We start from the raw sequence: 25,027 nt of genomic DNA, 5'->3' as shown, positions 1-25,027 counted from the left end.
AGAATTCTCATGGCTTGACCAAGTTTGGGTATGGCAGTGTATGGACATGAGTTGAAGAATTCAAATCTAAATGGCGGGCACTGGTGAAGCAGTTGAGACTTATGGCTAAGAGATTGAATCAGCGCAGAGAACTTAGATGTTAGAGTAGACCGTCTTCAAGACGAAGCACGCTGGCATTACCTAATATAAAATATAGTACCTTTGCTTTGTGATTATTTATTTGGCTCAAGTCATATTACTTCATCTAATCATCCAGGTATCCGCCTTACTCCTCAGAAAATCAATGAAAAGTCTTCCATGTCCAACGGAAACTCCTCCAAAATCATATTCCAATCCGGAACAGCAACCTCACTCCCACTCTGTACCGCCTGCCCATTCGTCCCCTGCATTTCCATCCGCTGACCCTCATTCCACTGCACACCCCCGCTCTCCCTCTCAACCTGCTGCATCAACAAAAACGCTCTCTCCCTCAACGTCGTGAGCACCGTCCACTTCAGCCCATTCAGCGGCTTATCCTCCCTCGATTTGAAATTCTCATGCTGCAGCTCCACGGCTGCAAAGGCTCGCTTTGCTAGTTCTCCACGCGGACACACGCACAGGTGGCGCAGGATGAAGAGCATTATGTGGTATTGGGGATATGAGCGGGCGAGCCACTGGTAGGCGACGAGGTCGTCGTCTTGCCACATGAGGTTGGAGAGCTCGAGGAGTTCGACTGCTTCGGTGAGTTCGGCTTCTGTGGCCATTGGGGGCTGGTCATCGGGTGAGCGGAGGATCTGCCATTGGCGACGAGACACTACATCGACTTTGCAGAGAATTAGACGTGCGGTTCGGATCGTCATTCTTTGTTCGGGTATCACGGGGTTGCAGCGCTGCAAGATTCCTTCAACTTTATCAACGGCATCTTTGATGACCCGTCTTCGTACACCTTCATCTGGTATGCCATCCGCAGAGCAACTCATGTGGAAGAGATGAGCCCAAGCCTGCGATGACTGGTTGCAGCACAGTTGTAGCGTCATCCGCGTCCAGTCCGGCCTTGAAGGTGGAAGCTCTTTCATCCCTGGGGAAAGATCGCTATCGTGTAAGTTCCGCGGTAGCTCAACACCGTGAACGGTAGTAGCGGTTGGGTTCTGTAGCCCATAGTCCTCGGCGCCTCTTCCATCACGCTCTTGGAAATACCACCATATCCGACGTCGCATTTCTGACTCAAAGGGTGAAAGACCAAGCTTACTGCCGTCTCTGTGCAAACCTATTGACTGAGCGGCTCGAAGTGCGAGGCCATTCATGATCCAGACAGCTCGACATGAGTTATGGACCCGCATGGCGGCCTGCGTTGGGTCAGTGAATACTTTTGATTTTCATTAACGAACTCACCCCATAAATAGCCATAGCCTGTAGCGAAGCGATTGTGGGATTCTCGAGGAAGTCTGATTGGGCCATTGATTGCTCTAAACACATCCTATACCGAAGGAGAGCTTGTTTTTTGTCTTCACCAGTTATGTCAAGCGCGTCATCGGAGGGCGTGGCCGTGATCGCAGCGAAGTAGATGGCAAAACAAAGAGCCAAGTTCTCATTTGAAGCTTTAGTAGGGTCGCCTATGACTGTGTAGAGTGTTGTCTCGGCGGTAGGGATGTGCAGAACCTTGACGTATGGATCAACACCATCGACAAAGACTTTCCATAGTCGAATAGCCACACGTCTTTGAGGATGGTAAATTGCGGTAGATACTGATGCTATTCCTGCTGATAGCCATCCAATGGGATTCATGTGACATATGGGAGAGTCAACTTCGTGAGGCGGCGGCTCTCTGGGCGTTGCCAAGGCCATTCGCACATCATCTTCCTGGGCGTGTGTTAGTACAAGATCCATAAACTTCTGGAACGTCTTTACCTGCTCGATGACCCGTGAGAAGAGAACTTCATTAACATAGTGACTACTTGTTCCCTTGTTGAGCAACAGACCCTCACGAGAACCTCTGGCCCTCTCTCTGGTCTCAGCGTCTGTAGCTGTACTAGCTGGTGTTGGAACACTATTCGCAGAAGTCACTGAACCTGCAGACACCGTCGGTTGCGGCGACACATCTTGCCCAGCCTTGAACGCCTCAATAGTCTTCTCCATCTGCGAAATCCGACTTGCAACATCATTGATGGTCGTCTTCTTGGCCCGTCTCGCAGGCGGTCCAGCAGGTGGATACGAGCACTCAAAGCCAGACCGAACGCACTGCGAACAAGGGAAGTTCTTGTCACAGCGAACTTTTCGGCGATGACATACGGCGCACGACCGAGTCCGGGGCCGAGAAGACATGATGTGGTATTACACCGACCGATTAATTGACAGGCCGAGAGCTGTGGTATTTTACGGAGGAGGATTCGGTCTTTGTAAGCTGAGATCACCGGGTATTATCTCCGTGGCCGGGGTATTCGAGATGGTGAGATCAATGACGAGCTCTCATTCGTCGCGGTCGATCTTGTCGACAAACTAGCGTCGGCTTCGGTGGAGATGTACGTTCCGATACCGAAACAGCGAATCAGAGACTTGAGCTCGGCGACAAACAGTCCACCATTTTCGGCCTTTGGAGGTCTCGCGTCGCGAAATTAAGTGACTTGAACGAATGGCCGTGACTATGGAGCTCCATAGGGCGTGCTATGGACCCCTTTTAGGCTCAGATCTGCTGTTGCATCTGGGACTTATAAACTCTCGACGCCCATGTCATGTCACCTAACTAGAGCCTCAAAGCAACCCTCGATCAGATAAAAAAGCATCTTCTCATCATGGCTGCTCAACAAACCACGGCGCCTTCGTCGCCTCGCAATTCGGAGCTCACGCTTCAGAACCAGGTTGGTTACAACAACGAAAAGTCTGATCTTGAGGAGGGTACCACACAGCCTAAGCCTGCGGCTGCACCAGCTGGAAGTGGCGCTCCTGATGGTGGTCTTACAGCCTGGCTTGTTGTTCTTGGCGCATGGTGTACCTCGTTTTGCAGTTTTGGCTGGATCAACAGTAAGTGTCATGCTGTGTGTTTCTGTGGCGTCGACTAAATTATTCTAGGTGTTGGCGCTTTTCAGGAATACTACCAGAATGATCTTTTGAAGCAGTACTCGTCGAGTACTATCGCATGGATCCCTTCGCTTCAGATCTTCTTCATCATGGGGATGGGTCCGATTATCGGGAAGCTTTACGATAGCTATGGACCGCGGTGGTTGATTTTTGTTGGAAGTTTCATGCATGTCTTTGGTATCATGATGGCGTCGATTAGTACCGAGTACTACCAGATTCTTCTGGCTCAGGGTGTATGCTCTGCCATCGGCGTCTCAGCCATCTTCCAGCCAGGTAAGCCTCATCTTGCCCTCCAAATGAAGCCTGCTAACATATTCAGCCCTATCGACGATTCACGGATGGTTTGACAGCAATAGAGGAGCTGCCTTTGGCATCCTTTCAACCGGTTCTAGTATCGGTGGCGTCATCTTCCCCATCATGGTAACTCGCCTCATCAAGCAAGTCGGATTCGGGTGGTCCATGCGAATCTGTGCCTTCATGATCCTCGGACTTCTCATCATCGCCAACCTCACAGTCAGATCGATTCACCCTCCTAACCCTCAGAAGGTCACCCGTGCCCAGCTGGCCAGGCCATTCCACGAGCCAGAATTCATCTTCTGTATGCTTGGATTCTTCTTCTTCACCTTCGGAATCTTCATTCCTATCGACTACCTGCCCGTCCAGGCCCTTCATGCTGGCGTGGACCCCAACCTTGTTCAGTATTTGATTCCCATACTCAACGCAGCCAGTCTTTTTGGCCGGATTAGTTCAGGAATTCTTGGTGATAAGATGGGCCGCTACAACATCTTTGTTATTGTCGGGTTCCTTTCTGGTCTCTGGATTCTTGCCCTTTGGATCCCCTGCAACTCACAGAACGGCATCATTGCCTTTGCAGCCTTGTTTGGTTTCTGCTCTGGCGCATACGTCTCTCTGATTGCACCGCTCGTTGCTCAGATCTCCCCTCTTGCAGAAATTGGATTCCGTAGCGGAATAGTCTTCTTCGTCTCCTCGATCGGTGGACTCACCACCAACCCAATCAACGGCGCCATCCTCGAGAAGCCAACAGGCTGGCTTGGAGTCAAGCTTTTTGCTGGTATCTTTTGCCTGACTGGCACGGTTTTCATCCTTGCTGCGAGAATCCACCGTGTTGGATGGAAGATCACAGCTACCTTTTAAAAGTGTATTGGACGTTGTTTTGATTTTCGGGGATATACCAGGATGCATTGCATTGTTTTATGAAAAATGAAAGCCGAGAGCTTTACATGTCACCACTCAACCGCACTAGACTTTTCATGATAGACAGACAAATAATAACCTGACTGCATTTGCAGCTTTTGAAAAACCCAAGCCTATATCACGGATGCAACGGATGATACTTACCTTTTGGAACGTCGAGTTTTCTCCTCAAGTGAGACATCATGGCCAAGGCCCTCATCATTCAGGCCTCCACTAGCAGTCTCGTCTGACCTCTTTCATCAATTCTTAGCTTACTTTGAGACGAGGTCAGCCATCCAACCATTGTTTAACAAATTGAGTGACTCCAATCAAGGGTTTGTTATTAGGCTATAGTAAGTCTAAGTAAGATACACGCAACCTCAATAACTCCAAAGGAGATGACTCGTTGTTAGATCCAACACTTGGCCGCATAATATTCAATCTTGACGCATGCCAAGACTGATCCATGCAATTTGATGTCGAGTGTCCTTGAGTGTCTAAATCTGCGCTGATAAGTGGATCAATGTTACACCGTCTTTCAGTAGAAAGCTCAATTGAATTCACATAAATGCATATATACGTCACTGAATTTATTATATAAAACTCCCCGAGGCCATCTCCAAATTTATAAAAAGTCTCTGCGAACCTCGGCTTGCATATTGTTGGGCTGAAGGATTGTTTTGCTGGGACCGCTCCAATACCCAAAAGCAGCAATTCTTCCGCATAAACGTCCGACGGACTTTATACGCGGTCCCCAACATAGAATCTGACAGCCCAAAAATCCATGTCAGCAATCGACACATTACTCGATCCTCTGAAACTAAAAAACTTAGTTTATTTTAAGGAGATATATAAAATGTCAATGCCTCCCATGGACCTCTCCCTTGTCAATTCCTCGTCAGCACAGCCTATACCCTTTTATTTATCATCAGTCTTTTTTATGCTATAGAAAATGTCGGGCAAAAAACTTCCTGAGCTCGCGGGCTTCAAAACCATCAACGCCAAACTCCTCGTCAGCGAGGAGACTTCAGAGAAACCGCCCGCGGACCATCCAGCTGCTGTTGTCATCTACGGCTGGGGCGATGGACTTGCCAGACATGTTGGAAAATACGCTGAGGGCTATCGCGCTCTCTTCCCTCATTCCAAGATTCTCATCATCTTGAGTCCTATTTCGGATGCCATGTTCACAGGTCTTGAGACGCGAACACGCGCTATGCAACATGTTATCGACAACCTCGATGGCCTTCTCGATGAAAAGACAGCGCCTATTCTTATTCACAGCATGTCCAACACCGGTGCCATCAGCTACGCCACTACGCTAAAGGCTTTCAGGGATAAGAATGGTAGACAGATGCCTCATCAACTTCTTGTCCTTGACTCAACGCCCGGAAACCCGTTTTGGTCGTGGGAGAGACTAGGTCAATGGTCGCACGCCATGGCCCTCGGCACCGCCAAGTTCTTCCCCTGGCCTTTTGTCATCACCAAGGGCATCTGGGGCTTTGTCCTAACCTTGGACGTCATTATCAAGAAGCTCACAGGCGGAGAACCTTCTGGTGCTTTCGCCCTGCGAGTTGTGGACGACACAAACTACGAGACACTAGACTCCAAGCGATTGTATCTGTATAGCAAGGAGGATCAGATTATTTCTCATATGGATATTGAGGGCTATATTGCCGAGTCTCAGCAGAGAGGCTACGAGACGAGACAGGAGCTGTTTGTGGATACTGACCATGTTGGACACATGCGTGAGCATCCTGAGCAGTACTGGAAGGCAATCTCGGAAGCCTGGAAGTGGAGTAATGACGAGTAAAATGGTTATTGGGTTTGATTTTGTATGATTTGTTGTCATGACTAGCGTTGTTATACCACCAGAATAGATCTTGATAATTCCAGTTTCAATATTTAACGTCTTTTATAGCAAGAATATCTAATGCTTCCACCTCCGGCTGGAACTTTCACGGATGGCAGCATCACCAAATGACTGTCTATACACCATAGATTCAACTCTATTCGGATTTCGCCATGTGCTAGCTTGATATAGTTTATTGATATATCATGACCTAATGAATCCCTATTTGGAAACGACGCCTCAAAGCTCAACAGTAGCCGAATAGCCATGGAACGCACCCACAGGGTTCCGATGACCAGCAATCTCAGCGTTCTCAACTTCATCCCTGATTTGCTGAACCTCCTCCGAGGAAAGCTTCACTTCCAGGGAACCCACATTCTCCTCCATATACTTAATCTTCTTCGTTCCAGGAATCGGAACAATATCCTCGCCCTGTGCTGACAGCCACGCGAGCACCAATTGACCCGACGTGCAGCCCTTCTTATCTGCAATTGCCTTAAGGCGTTCAACAAGAACTAGGTTCTTTGGAAAGTTCTCGGGGCTGAAGCGAGGTAACATGCGGCGGAGGTCGTCGGGCGCAAAGTCATCACTGCTTTTGATTTGACCTGTCAAAAAGCCACGACCCAGAGGCGAGTATGCGAAGATGGTAATTCCGAGCTCACGGCATGTAGAGAGTATGTTGTGTTTCTCGATATCCAATGTGAAAGGATTGTACTCAACCTGGATGGCGTCGACCGGGGCAACAGCGTAGGCTCGGCGGATGTCGCTGGCGGCGCATTCAGAGATGCCGATGGCTTTGATTTTGCCGTCTCTGATACACATATATCAACGTGGTTCAAGATATGAGGGTCTTTTGGTAGTGTAGCTTACTGCTTAGCCTTGGCCATCAGCTCCATCGTCTTTTCGACAGGTACCTTTGTGTCAAGACGATGAACATAGTAAAGATCAACGTAATCAACGCCCATCTTCTGTAAACTGCCCTCGAGGCACTCAGCAAAGAACTCGGGACTATTGTCGGCCCAGAATCTCCATTCGCCTTTGTCATTGAAGCCGGTTTTTATAGCAAACTTTGTGGCAAGGAATATATCAGCCCGACGCTCCGGGTGCAGTTTGAACCACTTTCCGATCAGGACCTCGCTGTCGCCGTAGGCATTGGCTGTGTCCCAGTTCGTGTAGCCGAGCTCCCAGGCGCGGTCCAGAACTGCTAGGCGTTTCTCGTCATTTCTAGGGGCGTGAGTGTCAGTACGAAGGCTATCTCACTTATGGAATAGGGAGTTTACTCAATGGGCCCATAGACTGCACTCAAACCCATCAATCCGAATCCGAGAGCAGGTATTTGTCGTCCCGTCTTGCTGAAAGGTTTAGTGGGAAGAGATGCTGGAGGCGCCATGATGATGAAGGGGAATACTACGTGATCAGTGAGTCAGGAAAGGAGAGTTAGTGGGTTGGAAAACGGAGTTGCGAACCAGATACCGACCAGACTTTATACCCTGTCCGCCTCTGTCGATCACGAAGTGTTTGATAGTTATGTTTCAGGGCATTGATTTCGTTTCTTTCATCGACTTACACATAACATGATCCCTATCACCGAGAATTAACCCCGGATATATGCGTAGTGGTTGTCTGGGGAGAGGAGCTGCGTCTTAACTCCGAACAATCAAGCTTAACTCCAGCTTGTAAGTGAAGATCTTACAACGTCCACTGCTGTCCAAGCCAAGCCGAGCAAACTCCGCTCTGAGCTCCGCCATACTTCCGTATAAGAATGACGGGATGCATCTTGGAGGGCTAAGAGCTAGACTCTCCTTTCACGCCTTCCAAGGTCAAAGACTATATATCGGAAGTTTGTAACATCTTAAGTAAATAGTAAAGTGTTTGAGAGAGCCAACATCTTAGAGTTTCATCCTTGTTAACTTTCGTATCGGTAGTGATTAGTTAATATCACACGCAAAGCACCATGATACTATCAGGATATCTCGGCCAGGTGACCGAAATCGTTGTTTTTGGTGTTTGCGACAAGGCTGCCAATTAATAGCAATTGATTTGCTGATATTCGAGCTGTTGGTTCAATGTGGCCATACAAGGGAAATATGTATCGATACGTAGTACTACTACATTAACCTCTCTCACATATTCTGAGGTTGGTGGGATCGGCATGTAGCCGCTCTTCTGGCCTTTGGATCTAGATAGTAACGGAGAAGGGTTTGGCCTGTTCTTTGTGATCTTTATGCCTTCCAACTCGGTCTCCCAATTCCGGAAAATATTATAGCCTTCTTACGGATCAAGCTGATTAGATAATCCCACTACTGGTGTCACGTATCATCGACTACGATAAAAGACACCCAAAGGGGGAAAAGATTCAGGGCCTTAATCATAAATGACAAAAGACTTAGCTGAATTAGCATAAATTTAGGACTTTAAGTCTAGATAATGAAAGGATTTAGGTAAATTAGCATAAACTTAGGATACCTTTTGGCAAGTTTGTTTGACCCTCTTCCTAGATGAGCATCATAGCTGCTTCTTGCGACTGGTCCCGAATATGACGACACCATCATTTATCCCTCTAGGCAATATCTGTACCCTTGACTTGCTCTTTTCCACTCTCTGTGGCCTCTTCGAGCACAGGTCAGGGACATTCTTGCACTTCTGACAGGGCTCAAATAAATGATTATCATCACACGACCAAAACAGACCCTCATAGCATCCGGAGGCCGCGAATCCTCTGATGCAGCGCAGACTCACAGCAAGATACGTGTTTCTACGGCCCCCTGGAAGAGGAGACCATTGCCGACACACCTGGTCTGGCTGCTGCGGAACTATCAGGTCCCCAACCTCGTGTGCGAAGAAGACGGGGATGAACTTTGTGAACGGCAGCCAACATGGCTGAGACCCGAATATCCGGGAAGCATACACTTGCCGCCGTTGGCTTGTAGACCTTTCAAACCCATCTACGAGTTCAAGCCAGTCCCAGCCCTTAATGGTGGACCGACCCAGCGACAAGGTTCCAGGGGCACCCTCATCACTGCTTGTATTGATACTCCTCGTCTTGTGGATTCGGCCATATAGCCTCTTGATAATGCCCGAGATCTTTATATCTGAAGGATCCTCATCAGCCATCTTCTCGATAGCAGTGCGCTCCGAATAACTTCTATTGGCGAGGACGTTGAATGCAGCGGCGCCTCCGTCAGCACTCGCAGTAGCATACTGGATGCCTCGTAGACCTTCCTGCTGGGCCCATATGTTGAATAACTCGAGGATCATAGATAGTTCGGAAACCATCCATGCGCGCTCGTTCTGACGTTGAGTGTCATAGATGATGACTGGCTTATTCTGCGAGATCCGCAGGACTTGCTTGTAGCTTAATTCCTTCTTCTCCTCAACATCGCGCTTAAGGCCATTCCTCATTTTGAACCCTATGGAACCCTCGGCTTTAGCACCCCCTGCACTTGAACCCACAGTAAGTGAGGTCAAGGATGCCTCAATGTTGGGCCTTTCGACCTCTGCACGTGAGTATTGTGGTTCGTTGTGATATTGGCGGCGGGCCTCCGTACCCAACTGCACCAGAGCCTTCTCACAGTATCCCAAAACTGCGATTGATGTTCTCAGGGTCTTGTAGTCCGGAATTTTGGTCCACAACGGTCCACCATCTCTGTCGGGGGCGATGGCTGGGTCTCGATCTCCATCGTCATCCAGGGTCTTCTCTTTCAAATGCCATTGGACGACTGGCTGTTGACCTGGATGCGTCTTGTAAGAGGTTGGGTAGAGGAAAAAGGAGATGCCATCGAGATAGATACCAGTTGCAGTACCCTTGTCGTCCTCTAGGCTGACGTCGCAAACTATCTCAGCCAGTTCAAGCATCGCATCAAAAGGCATCTGCAAGCCAAGGACTCCTGGGTGAACTGGAACCTCAAAGCCCTCGGCTATGACCGTGGAAGGAAACAGAGGGGTCCAACAAGTGCCGGGTGTGCCATGATCTAGAGGTTTCAACTCTTCCAATGAAATACGAAATTCTTGGACCTTATCATCGACCCTTGGTGCATGCAGGAAGCTGACCGAAGAACTGGTAGTCATTTTCGGCTCGGGCAGTCGGAAGGTCGCTACAATCCAGCAAAGAAACTGTGAAAATACTGATATCTGAGTTCGAGATCCTTTGAAGAGCACTACTGCAGTGTCTTCAGAGTCTCCGCTCATGAACAGTGGCCGGTTGACTGCAGGTTCTTTCGGAACTTGGGTGCCTTGACGTCGTTAGCATCACTACCACCAACGAGGAGAGATTAGACACACCTATCGAAGGTAGCTTTTGAACTAGAAATGCTTCTAGATCTTCCAGAAACAATATGCCGTCATCTTTCCAGGTTGCTGAAACATATTCCCGGCAGCAGACCGCCCAAGAATTTGAAGAAGTCCCTGTTATAGTGAGGATTGGGCCAAGATTGGTGCTGCCGTCGAGTTCTTCCTGGACGCAAACTGGAACCTGCCATTGAACAGGAAATTTGGCCAAGCAGGTGTTTCTGCCATCAAAACTCTCATCCAAGACGTCAAAGACCTTCGCTTCAATCATCTGTGCAGCCGCTAAGTCACTATTCTTGTCAGCATTTAAGAGCCTTTCAGGCGAGAATTCCTTCTTTCTGCCCGTTATCGAATGCGGTTCTCTGATAACCAGGCCAGCGTCATTAATCTGCCGGATTCGTATGGATTGGCGCTGACTCTGGCGGCTACGGTCTGTGAATCTTTGCGTAAGTCTTAATCGACTATCGCATGAATATGTGTATTTTCTCTCGACCACATGTGCCTCGACTGCGGTAGGCGCTTTGGTTGGTGTTTTGCGGGGGCCAGGTGCGGGCTTCGCGATGTAGTCCCTCTGATCATCATCCTGGACTCTCCGGTCGACATCCTTAAATTTCTCGAGCAGCTCGCCGATGGAGGCTCTTTTCACATCCTCCGTTTGTACAACAACCATGTATTTCTCAACGATGTCCAGAATATCATGAATATAGTTTGTGCATGACTCGTGATGATCAAGCCTTCGAATGAACTGATGAAGCTTGTCAGCTGCTCATCTAAGATTTTATGGAGCTCGTGGTGTTCCTCTCCACATTGACTTACATCTGATACTTGTGGTTTGACTGTGAAGCGGCGCAGCTCATCATCCTCTAGTTTGACAATTGCAAAGAACTTGTCAGCCCTCAGGACACCTGAAGCGTCCTCCTCTGTCAGTCGAGCACGTGAGAATGCCTCGCAAAGCTCCCAGCCCCCTAACAGCCAGCAGACCATCTCAAGTAGGACACAACCGAAAGACCATATATCAGAAGATCGCGACATAACTCCACCTTCAATATCAATCTCTGGGGGCGCATAGGTGTACGTGTAGCCCACGGTTGTGTTTTTTGTCCGAGACCTGGTGCGCTCCCGGTGAAATTTGGTGAGCCCAAAATCTGCCAGAACAAGTAAGCCGTGAGGTTCATCATCCATTTCAAACCAAAGAATGTTCTCGGGCTTGATATCCCCATGCCGGCCATAAAATTGTATGCCTTGGGGATTGTGAATAGCATCCAGGGCCGCAAGCAAACCGAGAGTTTGTGAAGACATCCAACGGATAACGTCGAGATCTCGGTTCCCAGTTTCCGAAAAAGGGTCAGATTTCCAAAACTCGTAAAGATTACAAGCAGCCCAAGGAAATATCATGTGATATCTGTCATGTAGTTCAAAGGTTGCCAGAAGTTGAATGATATGCCGATGGCCGACGCCATTGAATCGTTGAAGTCCTTCAACTTCGTTGTCGTACTCATAACGGTCCTCAAGCCTGACTGTTTTGATGGCAAAGATGCCTTTTGCGGCAGATTTCTAGCAGTAACTTGTCAGCCCATCTTAATTTCGCAAATCGCTAGAATGTTGACCAACTCACCACTCCTCGCAGAACCTTGTCAAACCCGTGAGACGACTTGTCGATCATGATAGGTTTAATTGTTCCATAACCGCCTTGGGTTATATGTCTGTCGAATTTCCCCAGTCTAACATCGGACTCATCGAGACGACACCAAGGTAAGATGGTTCTCTGGTTGAAAACGTGATTAAATACCCGGTTACTGTCTGTAGGAGCATGAAAGAAAGGGGTCGTGAATCTCCATTGCACCATTTCAAAGTAATCCAATTGAGAGGCGCGAAAGCTTCTGAAGCAGCCAAGGGGATTTTCATCGCGTTCCTTCCGGAATACAGCATTCTTTCTTACATCCACAGTGAGGGGAAGGTCACCGTCACAGACTCGATGTTGAATGAATTCATGAATTTGTCCTTCTTTTTCAATCATGACCAGAGTTGCAAAAGTCCTCAGGTACGTGTGCTCACCTGAAGGCACTGGAAAAGGCTTATCCTTGGGCGCATCAGCCTCGTTGACATATAACGGCCCAATTTGATCCGCATATTGTGATGCAAGATCGCCGTACTCTTTCTTTAGATGAGTCTCAATGCATGTCTTGGTCAAGATTCTCGACAGGGTTAAGAACGGTAGGAATCTCTGATGATAACCCGTGCCTTCTACAAAAGAGGATCTTAAGCGGTCCGCAAGGTCAAAGGACTCCTCGAGGCTGTAAGTACCCAAAGTTTCATCGGTGACTGAAATTGTAGGAGTAGTTGTGTTGTCCATGCTGTGCAGGATGAAACCCGTAGTGGAGTAACTGCTGAGACCTGTCTTGGGGAAGAAAGAAAACGCAGGACCCTTGATCCTAAATGGCAAAAAGACTGAGGTAAATAAGCACAAGGTTAGGACAACCTTTGCTAAGCTTAGGGTACCTTTTGCTGAGTTTACCTTATTTTGACATTCTATGTCAAAGTTTGAGGCCTGGATCTTGTGCGGAGTACCGTTTTGAGGTAGTTGAGGAGGGGAAAGACAGATGGCAAAACATTGGCTTACAGGAAAGGATTGGGAGCTGGACAATTCCAAGTATGTTGTCAAGTCCTAGATGAGGGGTAGGATAAAAAGCAGCTGGAGGAAAGAGTGCATAAGTCTCATGATAACCGCCCTCTACTACCAATAAGAACGTTCTGCAAAAGTCATATCAGCTGTGGCTGCAGCTCATCCATGTCAGGTCACTCGACGTAAATATGGTAACTGCCCAACATGATTCTTCAAGGATCTCATCAAATAAAAGGCCACTTTGAACAGTACCGGGCACATTTTCGCGGGTCGGAGAGGAAGCCGTCACCAGATCCAGGAGATGGTCATGTCGACGACCATAATCCAGCCGCGTAACGTTGAGAGTGACTTGGATCACATGGCTCAGTAGTTAGACTCGTTCATTGGTAACGTCGAGTCAGCAAGCAAACCACCAAGTGCTGCTGCGGTAGAGATACTCCCAGGCTTCCCAGAGTCTGTTTGCGAAGAACTCGTTTTCGTGGAAATGGACAACCAGGATACCGATCAGGTCTATCCGGGATCGATGACCTATGAAAGCAATGTGTCCAAGGAACTTATGGAAAATGCTTGCATGAGGAGCTACGACCCGGATTTTCAGAAAGTTATTCGGCCAAACGACATTCTCGCTTCTGGGAATGGCTTTGGGTGCGGTTCTTCTCGCGAGTAGGCTGCCATCACTATTCTGGCCAACTCCGTCCATCTTGTAGTTGCTGGCAGCTTCAGCAGTATTCTCTCCCGCAACTCCACTAGCAACGGCCTTATGGACCTGAACTGCCACGTCTTGTTTAACGCCTCCGTGCCGCTGTTCCCAAGGACGCAAAGAACCCCATTCCTACGTTCAGAACTGGATGGATGCTCGAATGGGATGTGAAAGAGTGTGGTTCACGTTCAGGAAGGCAAAGGCGGAGAAAAGTGGACAGAGAAAGTTGGCGACATTCCGCCCAACGTGCAAGAAATCATAGCTCTTGGGGGTTTGGAGGAGTGGTGTAAGCACGAATTGAAGAAGGCAGGATTAGGTTGAGGACCAAGTGTTCAGCCGTTGGGTCAGCGGTTTCAGAGACCAGAAGGCATTCGAGACAGGAGCTCGACAAAATACTTAAATCGAGGGGTATATCGGGACAGAGGAAGTCAACATGCCTCTGACGCTAACTCTACAAGTGTATCAGGACGAAGCGCGACAAGAGATGAGTTGCTCCCTATCAAGTCCACGTACTTGGTTGGTGAACTCACATTCACATTTAATGTCGCTGAGGGTTGGGGGAAAGGATCGCAAACAATCAGAATTGAGAGTATGCTTGATCACCACAAGGAGTAGAGGCGCGTATCATACAAGTGTTCGGGAACCTGGATATCGGATGTGTCTCGTTAAAGGCGAACACTATAATCTCCGCGGTTCCGATACTGGAAACGTTCACCCTTCAGCATAGATGAGAAGTAGCCATGACAATATAGACAAAGTGCCTCTTTCTGATCAGTGAGGCGCTTTGCCTACTTTTCGCAGATCTTGAAACCCTACTGCCAGGGCTGCAGGCTAATAGTATGAAGCGACTGTCTGTCACACATTCAGAATACTCCCAATTACACATGAACGATAATTCCGTGGCATTTATCTGGGCCTGGAGTGGATCCAGGATTGCAGACCGGGTTGGAGAAAGATTGCTTAGATCACAGAACATCTCGAGTTCAGTAGTAACTCGACGAAGAACGTGACGCTTAGCAGAGGTGCTCTACCGTTGCAAGTTTTCAACAGACTTTCACATCGACTGTCGCTAGTTGGACTGGGCAACGGCAGAGCCACCAAGTTCACCCTGATACGTATCGTCATAGTCAAATGGAGGAAATAGTGTACGTACGTACTTCTTCACCAGCTGAGGAATCTCCTTGACCTGGGGCTAGAAGAACCCCCACGTCTATCCCATGTCAGCATGATCAATCCAAGACAACAATGACGATCAGTGCTCCTCCAGTGCAAAGAACCCCAACCCTCTTTTTGCTTTTTCTTAGTTATCGCAGCTCTAGTGTTTTATCGTTGAAGATTCTCCAGCGAAAGAGGTTTAAGTGATCAGCTATTGTCTTCGGCACTTCTGTGCCGTTCCCAGCTGTCACAGCTCTAAGCGACCGGATCCCATAGACTAGGCGGTCTGTCTTGTGCTTTGTAAGTTCGAATAAGCTTTGAGATACACTAGAACGTGGGTGATATTGTGAATGGCCTGGTGCGCAGTTTGGCTATCTTCGGCTGGGTGTTGTGCTATGTAAGTAATTATCGGTCAATCAAGACAGCAGTATGTGGCCCGGGTGTGGCGATCCTGTGTTCATTACAGTTACAGGTAATATTTATGGACCACAATTACTATTTGTGTGATGAATGATTGAACTATGGTCTTGATGGTCAAGCGAACTCCAGCTGATAAAAGCTATTGGGCTAACAAATGCTTAGACAGGTTAATGCTGAAGAACGCCTACTTAATTTTGGTCGACGGCTTGTACCCTACGACATCAAAGGTTTCAATTCAGCTACGTCAGAAGTGCGCGCCAGCTTATGTTCAAGATGGGAATCACTAAGAGCTATCCCAACATCTACAGCGTCCAATTTTGTGTTGAGTGAGGATGGTAACCTGTTCTATAGCCCATCCATCAGCCTGTTCAACGCGGAGCAAAAGACTAATCGTTAGGCCACCGAGCATAAGAGATCTATTACTCGCTGAGATCATATCAGCAAGCGAAGATAAATCAGGAAGTGTCGGATGTGAGAACAGTAGATGTCTTTGTTCGTTGTAGGGTAGGCGGATTCAACAGCAGACACCTACTTTCGAGCTCATCGAGGAGCAAACTGGCTAGGCATTCTTCAAATACTGAGAGTGACCAAAACCCGTGTTTCAGTCTGGCTATGCTCATTTTTTGCTGTCTATCATTTGATGCTGGCGCTTACTTCCAGATCAGGCCGGAAAAGTACTCGATCGGCGTAATGCTCCCCGCATCACGACGAAAGTCGCCGACGAGCAGAGAGATATATATAATACGCAACGAAAGAGATTCCACTTCATGAACAGAAGCAAACAGGGACGTGTTACATGCAAAATCTCACCTGAACCTACTGGATATATAGCAGCTCATCATGACCCGTACAGTCACACGAAATAAGGACAAGCTCTTCATCCCACCTGGAGGCATTGACTTCTCATCCCAAACAAACAAGCCAGGGGTCGTTGATATCTACTTGAGAGCCGACGACAACACACCAGGCACAGGTCTTCACTGGCACGAGACTCACACGGAGTATCTCCAAGTCGTCCAAGGCTATGCTCTTGTAACAGTCGGAGACCGCACAGCTGTCTTCTCAAAAGATGACGGGATCATCACCATACCGCGGTACACGATCCACCAATACATGCGCGCTGACAAGACGGACGAAGGGAAAGCGGGAAAGGACGTCGACCTCATTGTGAGGGAATGGACTGAGCCTGGCGATGGAGACAAAGAGGTGTTCTTTCGCAATATGATCAGCTTGATCATAGACAAGAAGGATGGAGCACTGGGGACAATGGGAATGCTTCTCTCTGTCATGACAGTTTGCTGGTCTCATGATAACTATCCTGTCTTTTGGGAAGGACCAGAGGTTTTTGGGCAGGCTGTGCAACAAAGAGTGAGAAGAGCTGTGACATTCTCTTTGATGGGATGTCTTGTTCTCTTTGGCCGACTTGTCGGATACAAGCCGCAATATCCAGAGTACACACCATAGAAAGTTTATTCTCAACTCGGAATCTATACCCTTTGCGCAAGTCTCAATCAACTCTTCACCCGAAGTTTGCATATACCGAATTAACGAACCCAACCTCGCGTTCAGTCCCTTTCAAAATCAGATCATCCTAGTCTTCACGGCTTTCAACCTCGGCAAGGCATATCCATGTGCTGTTGACAGCTTCACCCAAGCATTAGCGGGATCGACGGTGCCAAAAACAAACATCGTCAAGCCATAGCCCAAAGCTTATCGACGCTCGAAGAAAGCCACGAGAATCCACTCACAAGGCTGTAACAAGAAAAATGTGGAGGCGGTTCGAGTTCCTGAAACAAGAGCGTCGAGGTCTAATCCATCTTGGCACCCGACTTTGGGCGGGAGTATTCCCACTTCTGGTCTCCGCATGAACACTATCCACATACAAGTCGGGATGGCACCTTGTTTCAGGATCGACCAAGAGCAAAAAGTCAAAATGTGTATGTACATACATACAGTGGTGAAGTGTCACGGGAATAATACGAGGTGGTCTTGATGTAGGCTGCCTATTGAGCTGAGGTTCAAGTTTCACAGCATTCGGGCGATGACCGATACGATATGTGGAAAGAGATTTGCAAAGTTCCAAGGTCTCGGATATTAAACAAGACCAGCTCTGGGTGATTGCGGAGGAGAGGTGATGATCATGGACAGAATGTGGTTAATCCCCGAGTGGTTTGGTAGAAAGATCGTCGATAGTTGCAGCTGAGGCATAAACGGACACACAGTAGCGCACAAGCAGGTCGAGCCAAAAGCGGGCAGTTCTGTGTTTCAAGCTACGTTTTAGCCTCAATATCCCAAGCACCAAGTTCTTTCTGGCCGACTCTAGCATTCAACATGCAAGCCTTCTTTGTCCACGTTCCTCGATTTGGCTTTTACATGATGCTTTGACACAGACAGTGGGATTCTTCTTTCTGCACAGAAGCTTTCGTCGCTGGCCTGTGCATTAAGCCACGCGTTTCAGATTTGCATACCTGTAATGCATGCCCTTTGACTATTCCCGAATGGGGGAGCGGAAATGTGCAGTGAACCAACAGAGAAAACTGCCAAAAGCCGGCTTCGAAAGGTTCCATGAAACCTTCTTAAGAGAAGCTAGCGAGCGCCTCCCCTGAGCTTGGAGAGATTGGAGAGCTTTGGGACCCATGATGTCAGGCAGGGGTCATTGGCAGTTGAAGTGTGTAGGATGCGTGCTTGCTTTTGCTTGAAGGGCTCATCAAGAGATTTGTGGTAAAATCTCATGATGAGAAGAAAATACTTCGGATAGCTGCGTTTCTTACCTGCAAAGATCTGCTGAGAAAATATCTTGTCGTCGAATCCCATGATACAAGATAGCGGCAATTGGATATGCGAAAGTGTGACTAGCCGCCGTGGGCCGTGGGCAGATGGCGTCGATTTCGAACTGTAGATTGAGCCCAGAGATAAGTCAGTGAACAAGATACAAGATAGATCTATCAGTTAACATCAGTCATGATTGCCGATAACGTATGTTGAAGTTTCTCCTTGGATGTGTCAAACTGATGCAGCTTCCTATATCGAAGTAGACAGCAAGAACAGGATGCCTGTACGGAGTAAAGTTCGAAAGCTTCCTTGCACATTCATGCAATGTCCTTCTGGAAGAGGAGGGGAACCACACACCACACCACCCGTTCTGGCGGATTCAGGGGCTTATCCATGTCAAGTCAATCGTCTTTCTCGAGACCCCTGCATCTTCCCCCCTCCCCTCTTTGGGCGTCAAGTCAAAATTCTTGCCATGTGACGGTGACAGCAAATGCTTTTTCCTTTCTCTGATAGCGATGGTAGTATCGTTGAACCCCTGTTGATCCCTGAATCAGAGAGGACATTGTGGGACTGGACGTGGTTAGCGACAATGCTTGGTAACACTTTACTGTTACCATTGGATTTTGGTGTTTTATTGGACTAGGTATCTTGTAGATCAGGGTCTTGGCCCAGCACCTCGCAACTCATGTGCACATTGACCTCCCATCCAGAAAGCTTCTTTTCTTGTGCAAACTTAATGAGTTTGTTGATGACTTGCTGATGACGATTAAAAAGGCCCGAGGAGGAAGAACAAGTGCCTTTGGGCTAATTTGAAACATAATGGATAAGGATAGATGGAGATAGGATGGGATAGGATGTACACCCGGGGAAGAGTTGTTAATGCCCAAAGAAATGCACGTCCCTCGAACTCATCGCACGGACTCCATCGGTTACAGTCGTGCCCTGTGGTACAGTGTTGACTGTGTCGTATCGCGCACAGTTCCATCCATTTGCACAAGGGTCTGGTCTGATCCCCTTTTTCCCCCTCCAGATCATGGGAGAATTTTCTTGTACCTTACTCAAGCGATTGTCGTACAGAGAGAGACAGAGACAGAGAAAGTATCACCTGAAGTGTAATCACTCGAGTCATAGCAAGCCCATCAAATCATCTGCCCCGGAGTGATAATGTCAGCGCGTAGAGTATCATTCACCTAAAGCGAGACCGATACCGTCCACTGACTGGCTGCTCCAGCGCCAACCAGCCTCTGAAATGGCCACCCCCACTAAATCATAAATCACTAACTAGACCTCCACTAACAGCCCAGCCCAGTAGCCTTCCTTAGCCCTTAGGTACCGCTAAATTGCCAACCGCCCGCTTCCGTTCCGCCTCCTCTCTCCAGCTGCTTGTGCTTGTGCTTGTGCTTGCTTGCTCCTGTCCTGCACTCGCTGCCCGCTTTTGGTCTTCCCTCCTTTAAACGACTTTCTCCATCTGCCGTCCGCTTCAACCTTACCTTAAACCTACGCCCAGCCTCGTCGAAATCCTTCCTTTGACCAAAACTGCGGCAACAACGGTTTATTCTGGCTCTGATTTAATTCCACTGTCGTCACCCAAAAGGTTAAAAACTCTCACATCGGAATACTTGGCCCGCCTGCCAGATCAGACAAGAATCTACTCCCATCGTTTCAAAAACTGTCCAGCTTCCATTTCGGCATCGTCGATCCGCTTCACTAAACCCCCCTTCGATCGCTCCACCGCCTGAACCCCCCGAGACCACCACCTCCCTCTACACTCTCGACCAGCCATCACCAGGCCCGCTGCCGATACTGTTTACGTTCAAAGAGGGACTGCCGCCGCGATCAATTCTTTGTCGCTCCAACCTGCGAATTACTCCCTCAGACAGCCGCTTCGCTTCGACGCTCCCTCCTCAACACCCCCTTACCCCGCCTGTCGTGTCTCGCAGCTGCGAAAACTCAACGTTGGAATCTCCCGCCGAATGACGTCGAACCGCTCGTTGAAACGTTCCTGAGTCCAACGCCAAGTGACATCCCCAGAGATTTCACATCCAAGACAGTCCCCACGGCGCTTCCATACGAACCGATCTCCCTCGACATCCTTTACCTCGCTGCAACGCCCCTCTCGCCCTCCCTGCTGTCGGCTTCATCTCTCTATCTCAACTCTCTCCCAAGTCGCTCCTCTCGACGGATGGCGTAGAAGGCTATGGCCCATGCCCCGTTGCTACGAAATAATACTGCCCCGGTCTTTCAGCCAAACTCCAACGGATTCATTGGCTTCTCGCAGAGCAGTATGAACCATGCGCCGCGCGCCAGTCAACTCTCGGGCTCGACAGCCTTTGCTGGCTCCTCGGCTTCGTTGAGTTCTCTGTCGACGGCTACCACTGCCACACCACAGAACGGCGGCCCTGTGCTAGCAACAGCGAACATTATCAATCAAAAGGCCGACGCTTCACGATCGCTTTACCAGATTTGCATCTCGCTCAAGCAGCGCTTGGCTCAGGTTCCTGGCTTCGACCCTTATCTGGATCAGCTTGACCCTAATGATCCTGTTGATCCTCTATGGAACCTATTCCGAACAGGATACCCCTTACTCCTCATTTACAATGCCCTGCGACCTAATGAAGAGCTCAAGGTCGAGGACCCTAGCGCTAATGAAGCTAAGAAGTCCAAGATCGCCATCTTCAAATTCGTCCAGGCCTGCATGAAAGACCTAGATATTCCATCTTCCCATAGTTTTGTGATAACTGACTTGATGGGCAACGATACCAGCGGCTTTGTAAAGGTTGGTAGATGCCGCCCATGATGTGCAGACTGAGCTAAAGTGATGAAATAGGTGACTCAAGTTGTTAATTACGTCTTGGATCGAGCAGAGGAACGTGGCTATCTCCTTCAACCTTTACCAGAATCCGGGGATGGAAACAACGAGCCCACGGGCGGACAGATGACATACCGAGACCATATCATCCGTGAACTCGTCGACACCGAGCGAAAATACGTTCAAGATCTCGAGAACTTGCACGACTTGAAGAAGACACTCGAACAACAAGGCGAGATTCCCGGCGATACTCTTCATCAGATCTTCCTCAACATAAATGCCATTCTCGATTTCCAGCGCCGCTTTTTGATTCGAGTAGAGACAACAAACTCGATGTCCGCTGACGCCCAACGATGGGGGGCTCCCTTCATTATGTACGAGGATGCGTTCGACATTTACCAGCCTTTTATCGCCAACCAGCGTAAGGCGGCTATGGTTGCGAATCAGGTTTTCGACAAAATTCAACGCTCCTCCCACCCCGTGGCAGCCGATTTCAACACCCTGGATGGTTTCCTGCTGAAGCCCATGCAGAGACTGGTGAAATATCCATTGTTGCTGAAAGTAGGTTAATTGCGCCTTTTCGATGTTCGATAGCTAATGCATGGCAGGATTTGAACAAGAAGACGGAGGATAATGAGATCAAGATGGACTTGACTAGCGGTTGTGAAGCCGCTGAGCGAGTGCTGAAGAAGGCTAACGAAGCCGTTAACCGCGACTTGCTTGATGAGGCTCTTGAGGACCTTACAAGCCGAGTTGAGGACTGGAAGAGCCACAAGGTGGAGCAATTTGGCAAGCTTCTCCTGCATGGCGTGTATGGTGTGATCACCGGAAAGACAGATCAAGAGAAGGATGTAAGTCTGCTGGCCAGATTCCAAGGGGCCGACACTAACCTTGAAAAGTACGAAATCTACCTTTTCGAGTCTATTCTCCTATGCTGCAAGGAGATCTCATCAAGCAAGAGCAAGGATAAGAAGGACAAGCTGCGGTCATCAGGAACCAAGACACGGAACAAGAGTGCCAAGCTTCAGCTGAAAGGCAGGATCTTCATGACTAATGTGACTGATATTGTGTCCTTCTCTAAGCCAGGTGAGTTATGAACCTCTAAGTAATCGACACAACTAACTCTCGGAAGGCAATCACAGTGTGCAGATTTGGTGGAAGGGAGACCCCGGTGTTGAGAATTTTGTCATCAAGTTCTTGAACGAAGAGACTTTGAGGAAATGGGTGATGACTCTGGAGACCCAGAGGAAGTATAACGTGCCGCGCCAATCTTCGAACTCGGATTCGCTTTCAACCGACTTTGCCTGGACACGAGAGCATGGGGCTGGACTGGAGAATCCATACTTGCAGGAGGATGACGACGATGAAGACCTCGGCCCAGCAACAGCACCCGCTGGGTACCACAATGGACCACCTGCGGGTATCGTGCCTCGAACAGCTTCAAGCAGTAACCTTCGCGCTCGCGCTGGAACCGGAGAGAGCTCTGCTTCTCTGGCCGGTATGGTGAGAGTGCCTCCACCTCGATTCCCTCTACCAGCGCCCCCCGCACCTCTCAGCCTTCAGACAGCAGCGAATGGTGCCCATTCACCCGGCGCCTGGGCGGGCGATAGTTACTTCTCTCCTGTCGCTGAGTCACCAGCATCATCAAGAACCAGCACAGCCAGTGGAATGTTTACAACGCCTCACTATGGACTTCCCAAGAGTGCCACTCCTCAACCAACATGGGAGGATGGCAACGGTAACCGATACACCGCACCCGCCATGCCACGCGCTCCCTCTCGTGACGGCCCTTCACCAAACCCTCATGGACGTAATCCTCGTGGACCTTCTCTGCCAGCGATGGCCTCAAATAACCAGGCGGCTCTCGCTGCTCAACAGAGGAACCGCTCGTACAGCACTCCTGATATTAACGGACCAGGAATGCCACGCACACGACAGCCAAGCCATGGAAACATCCCAGCGGTCCCTGGTATTCCTCAACATCTGCATCCTGGCCACAACCCCAACATTGGCCGGGAACAAACAGGTTCACCTAGAAATGAACAGCCAACACGGGCTCAAACAAACAGCCCAGGCGCGCAGAGAGAGCGCATGCACAAGCACACCGGAAGTGTGGGCGGCAGCATGAACCACTTCCCTTCACAACCAGTTCATCCACGATCAATGACACCCGGTGCTGGAGGTAATGCCCTTCGTGTTGACCCTGCTGCCGCCAACTCACGAACCGTGTCCCCAGCTCTTGGTACAGCAACAATGCCACCTAACTCGAACCCTCTAAGCCCGGAAATGCCCCTCCCAACACAGCTCAAGGTCCGGGTGAACTGCGAGGCAGGAAACTACGTCACCCTGGTCGTGGCTTTCAACATTACCTATCAGTCTCTTGTTGATCGCATCGACGCCAAGCTCGCCCGCTTCACTACTAGCAGTATCAGCAAGGGCCTACTGAAGCTTCGATACCGCGACGAAGACGGTGACTTTGTGGCTATCGAAGGCGATGATGATATCCAGATCGCCTTCATGGAGTGGCGCGAAGGTGTCAGGAACATGTACTCTGGAGGTGTAGGAGAGATAGAGCTCTTCTGCGTCGGTGGCACTTCCTAGACACCCTCTCACAGGCGCACACTCATATGTCGATCGACACCCACCACCCGGAGATGAGGCAGAAATGGTGCATTGTGCTTAGGATACCCACGGATCATTAACCGCATTTTTCGGCGCACGGAAAACAAAACAACATTCATACATTTACTTGAAGAGACCATCCATGATCAAAGGCACGATAACGACCAAGGGCGTCTGGACGACTGGGTAAGGCCGATACATTATCATATAGACGGCAAGCGAACTCGACTTTTCGAAACACATCTCTTTTTTTCTATCGTCACCATCTAACGAAAAAAAAACCACCGCCTACTCAAGCCACTCATTCGCCCCATGGACATTATTTTTCTTGGTTTAAGACTTTTTTTTTTTTTTGGTTCGGGACGGCTTTTTCTTTTTCTTGCGTATAAATGGCACATTAGCATTGTATGCATCCTTTCTATTGTGAGATGAAAAGGCTGTTTTCTGTACCGGGACCATTCATCTTCTCAGTCACTTACAGCACAGTTTCATGGGATCCGGCGCTACTATTAAGAAATGGGGGCGTTTATCATCATTCTCTTGATTTTCTCGTTCTTTGTCATTTAACTTCTTTTTTCTTGTGTCTGATTGGGGTCTGTCGTTCCTTTTTTTCTCTTGTTTTTTTTTTCTTCGTTTTTTTGGGTGTGATTCCCCCCCGTGCGCAATAGAGGTGGATGTGGGAAACCTGTGGCATTGGGTGTGCGCCTTATGATGGGTAGAGCTGTTGATTTGAGTATTAGGTGTTGTGCAGAGCAAGGTAGTGAAATGCAAACACTTTGAATGAACTGATCCGTCTCATATCGTGATGTTATGACCCTGAATCTGTGACCTTTCCACCATGGATTATTGAACACCAGTTTGTTGGTTCAAATTGTCATGACTTGAATTGTACTTGCAACTGTATCGTACAGCGATATTTATACATCTCGCTCTTCTATCACCTCTGCGGGTATTGTTGTACATGTCTCGAATCCAATCCCATCCCAGCAAAAGCAGCGCTTCCGACGCCCAAAATGCATAATCCTTCTTCTTCCTTTTCTGTATCTGTATCTACTTTTGCTTCCTCGGCCCCGTCATGTACTTTTGCATTCGTGCGAGATGGTAGTTAATCGTATTCGTGCCCGCGGGGGGAGGAGGCGGACCGTCCATGCATTTGCGGAGCTGGTTCTCTACTGCTGCGCAGCCCGTTGCGTTGTAGCCTGCTGAGGCCCAGCATGCTTGTAACTTGTTAGTGACATGTTCTCGAAACTGGTACTCATAATTGGGTCTGAGTCGTGGGGGGAGGGGGAGTTTACCGAGAACGCTGGACATGATGGCGATGCAGGGATTCTCAACCTGGCGCTTGGGGTTGTGGACGCGCAGGGTCTTGAGAGGTGGGAGACGGATTGCTTTGTGTCGGCCGGTCATTTTGAAGGGATTGTACGTGGGGATTGGATTGGATTGATATGGCGATTGAGATCGTGATGCTGGTTATGGAGGAGTGGAAAGTTTGGAAGGGGTCACGTGGTGTGGAGATGGTGATAAGATTGGTGATAAGATAAG

At 48.9% G+C, this 25,027-nt stretch overlaps 9 protein-coding genes across 9 annotated transcripts; 5 read left to right on the top strand and 4 right to left on the bottom strand.

Annotated features, from left to right (window-relative positions):
* Nucleotides 1–164: 164 nt before the first annotated feature.
* FVEG_03225 (hypothetical protein) lies at nt 165–2,301 on the bottom strand (the record flags this gene model as incomplete). Its single annotated transcript, XM_018890836.1, has 3 exons — nt 165–1,325; nt 1,372–1,839; nt 1,888–2,301. The coding sequence occupies 3 exons, from the start codon at nt 2,299–2,301 to the stop codon at nt 273–275; spliced, it is 1,935 nt and encodes a 644-aa protein (XP_018747227.1). The 3' UTR covers nt 165–272.
* A 467-nt stretch (nt 2,302–2,768) lies between these two features.
* On the top strand, nt 2,769–4,380 carry FVEG_03226 (hypothetical protein; the record flags this gene model as incomplete). The annotated part of the gene is made up of 3 exons (XM_018890837.1): nt 2,769–2,997; nt 3,046–3,327; nt 3,374–4,380. 3 exons carry the CDS (start codon nt 2,769–2,771, stop codon nt 4,207–4,209), a joined length of 1,347 nt encoding a protein of 448 aa, XP_018747228.1. The 3' UTR covers nt 4,210–4,380.
* A 497-nt stretch (nt 4,381–4,877) lies between these two features.
* Nucleotides 4,878–6,243, top strand: FVEG_03227 (hypothetical protein). The gene has a single exon (XM_018890838.1). It carries the CDS (start codon nt 5,201–5,203, stop codon nt 6,056–6,058), a length of 858 nt encoding a protein of 285 aa, XP_018747229.1. The 5' UTR covers nt 4,878–5,200; the 3' UTR covers nt 6,059–6,243.
* A 94-nt stretch (nt 6,244–6,337) lies between these two features.
* On the bottom strand, nt 6,338–7,487 carry FVEG_03228 (alcohol dehydrogenase; the record flags this gene model as incomplete). The annotated part of the gene is made up of 3 exons (XM_018890839.1): nt 6,338–6,908; nt 6,968–7,321; nt 7,378–7,487. The coding sequence occupies 3 exons, from the start codon at nt 7,485–7,487 to the stop codon at nt 6,338–6,340; spliced, it is 1,035 nt and encodes a 344-aa protein (XP_018747230.1).
* A 1,345-nt stretch (nt 7,488–8,832) lies between these two features.
* FVEG_15217 (CMGC/DYRK protein kinase) lies at nt 8,833–12,737 on the bottom strand (the record flags this gene model as incomplete). The annotated part of the gene is made up of 5 exons (XM_018904340.1): nt 8,833–8,862; nt 8,891–10,329; nt 10,379–11,129; nt 11,201–11,938; nt 12,000–12,737. The coding sequence occupies 5 exons, from the start codon at nt 12,735–12,737 to the stop codon at nt 8,833–8,835; spliced, it is 3,696 nt and encodes a 1,231-aa protein (XP_018747231.1).
* Nucleotides 12,738–13,491: 754 nt separating this feature from the next.
* Nucleotides 13,492–13,674, top strand: FVEG_03231 (homoaconitate hydratase; the record flags this gene model as incomplete). Its single annotated transcript, XM_018890840.1, has 1 exon — nt 13,492–13,674. One exon carries the CDS (start codon nt 13,492–13,494, stop codon nt 13,672–13,674), a length of 183 nt encoding a protein of 60 aa, XP_018747232.1.
* Nucleotides 13,675–16,122: 2,448 nt separating this feature from the next.
* Nucleotides 16,123–16,746, top strand: FVEG_03232 (hypothetical protein; the record flags this gene model as incomplete). Its single annotated transcript, XM_018890841.1, has 1 exon — nt 16,123–16,746. The coding sequence occupies one exon, from the start codon at nt 16,123–16,125 to the stop codon at nt 16,744–16,746; it is 624 nt and encodes a 207-aa protein (XP_018747233.1).
* A 2,729-nt stretch (nt 16,747–19,475) lies between these two features.
* FVEG_03233 (hypothetical protein) lies at nt 19,476–24,291 on the top strand. Its single transcript, XM_018890842.1, has 5 exons — nt 19,476–20,830; nt 20,882–21,424; nt 21,472–21,714; nt 21,763–21,949; nt 21,996–24,291. The coding sequence occupies exons 1-5, from the start codon at nt 20,252–20,254 to the stop codon at nt 23,462–23,464; spliced, it is 3,021 nt and encodes a 1,006-aa protein (XP_018747234.1). The 5' UTR covers nt 19,476–20,251; the 3' UTR covers nt 23,465–24,291.
* FVEG_03234 (hypothetical protein) lies at nt 24,275–24,955 on the bottom strand. The gene is made up of 2 exons (XM_018890843.1): nt 24,781–24,955; nt 24,275–24,702 (listed from the first exon to the last, which is right to left on the bottom strand). The coding sequence occupies exons 1-2, from the start codon at nt 24,890–24,892 to the stop codon at nt 24,536–24,538; spliced, it is 279 nt and encodes a 92-aa protein (XP_018747235.1). The 5' UTR covers nt 24,893–24,955; the 3' UTR covers nt 24,275–24,535.
* Between the last annotated feature and the right edge of the window lie 72 nt (nt 24,956–25,027).

This window comes from Fusarium verticillioides, chromosome 5, assembly GCF_000149555.1.
Source record: "Fusarium verticillioides 7600 chromosome 5, whole genome shotgun sequence".
Lineage (NCBI taxonomy): Eukaryota > Fungi > Ascomycota > Sordariomycetes > Hypocreales > Nectriaceae > Fusarium > Fusarium verticillioides.
This window is presented reverse-complemented; position numbering and strand designations above follow the sequence as displayed.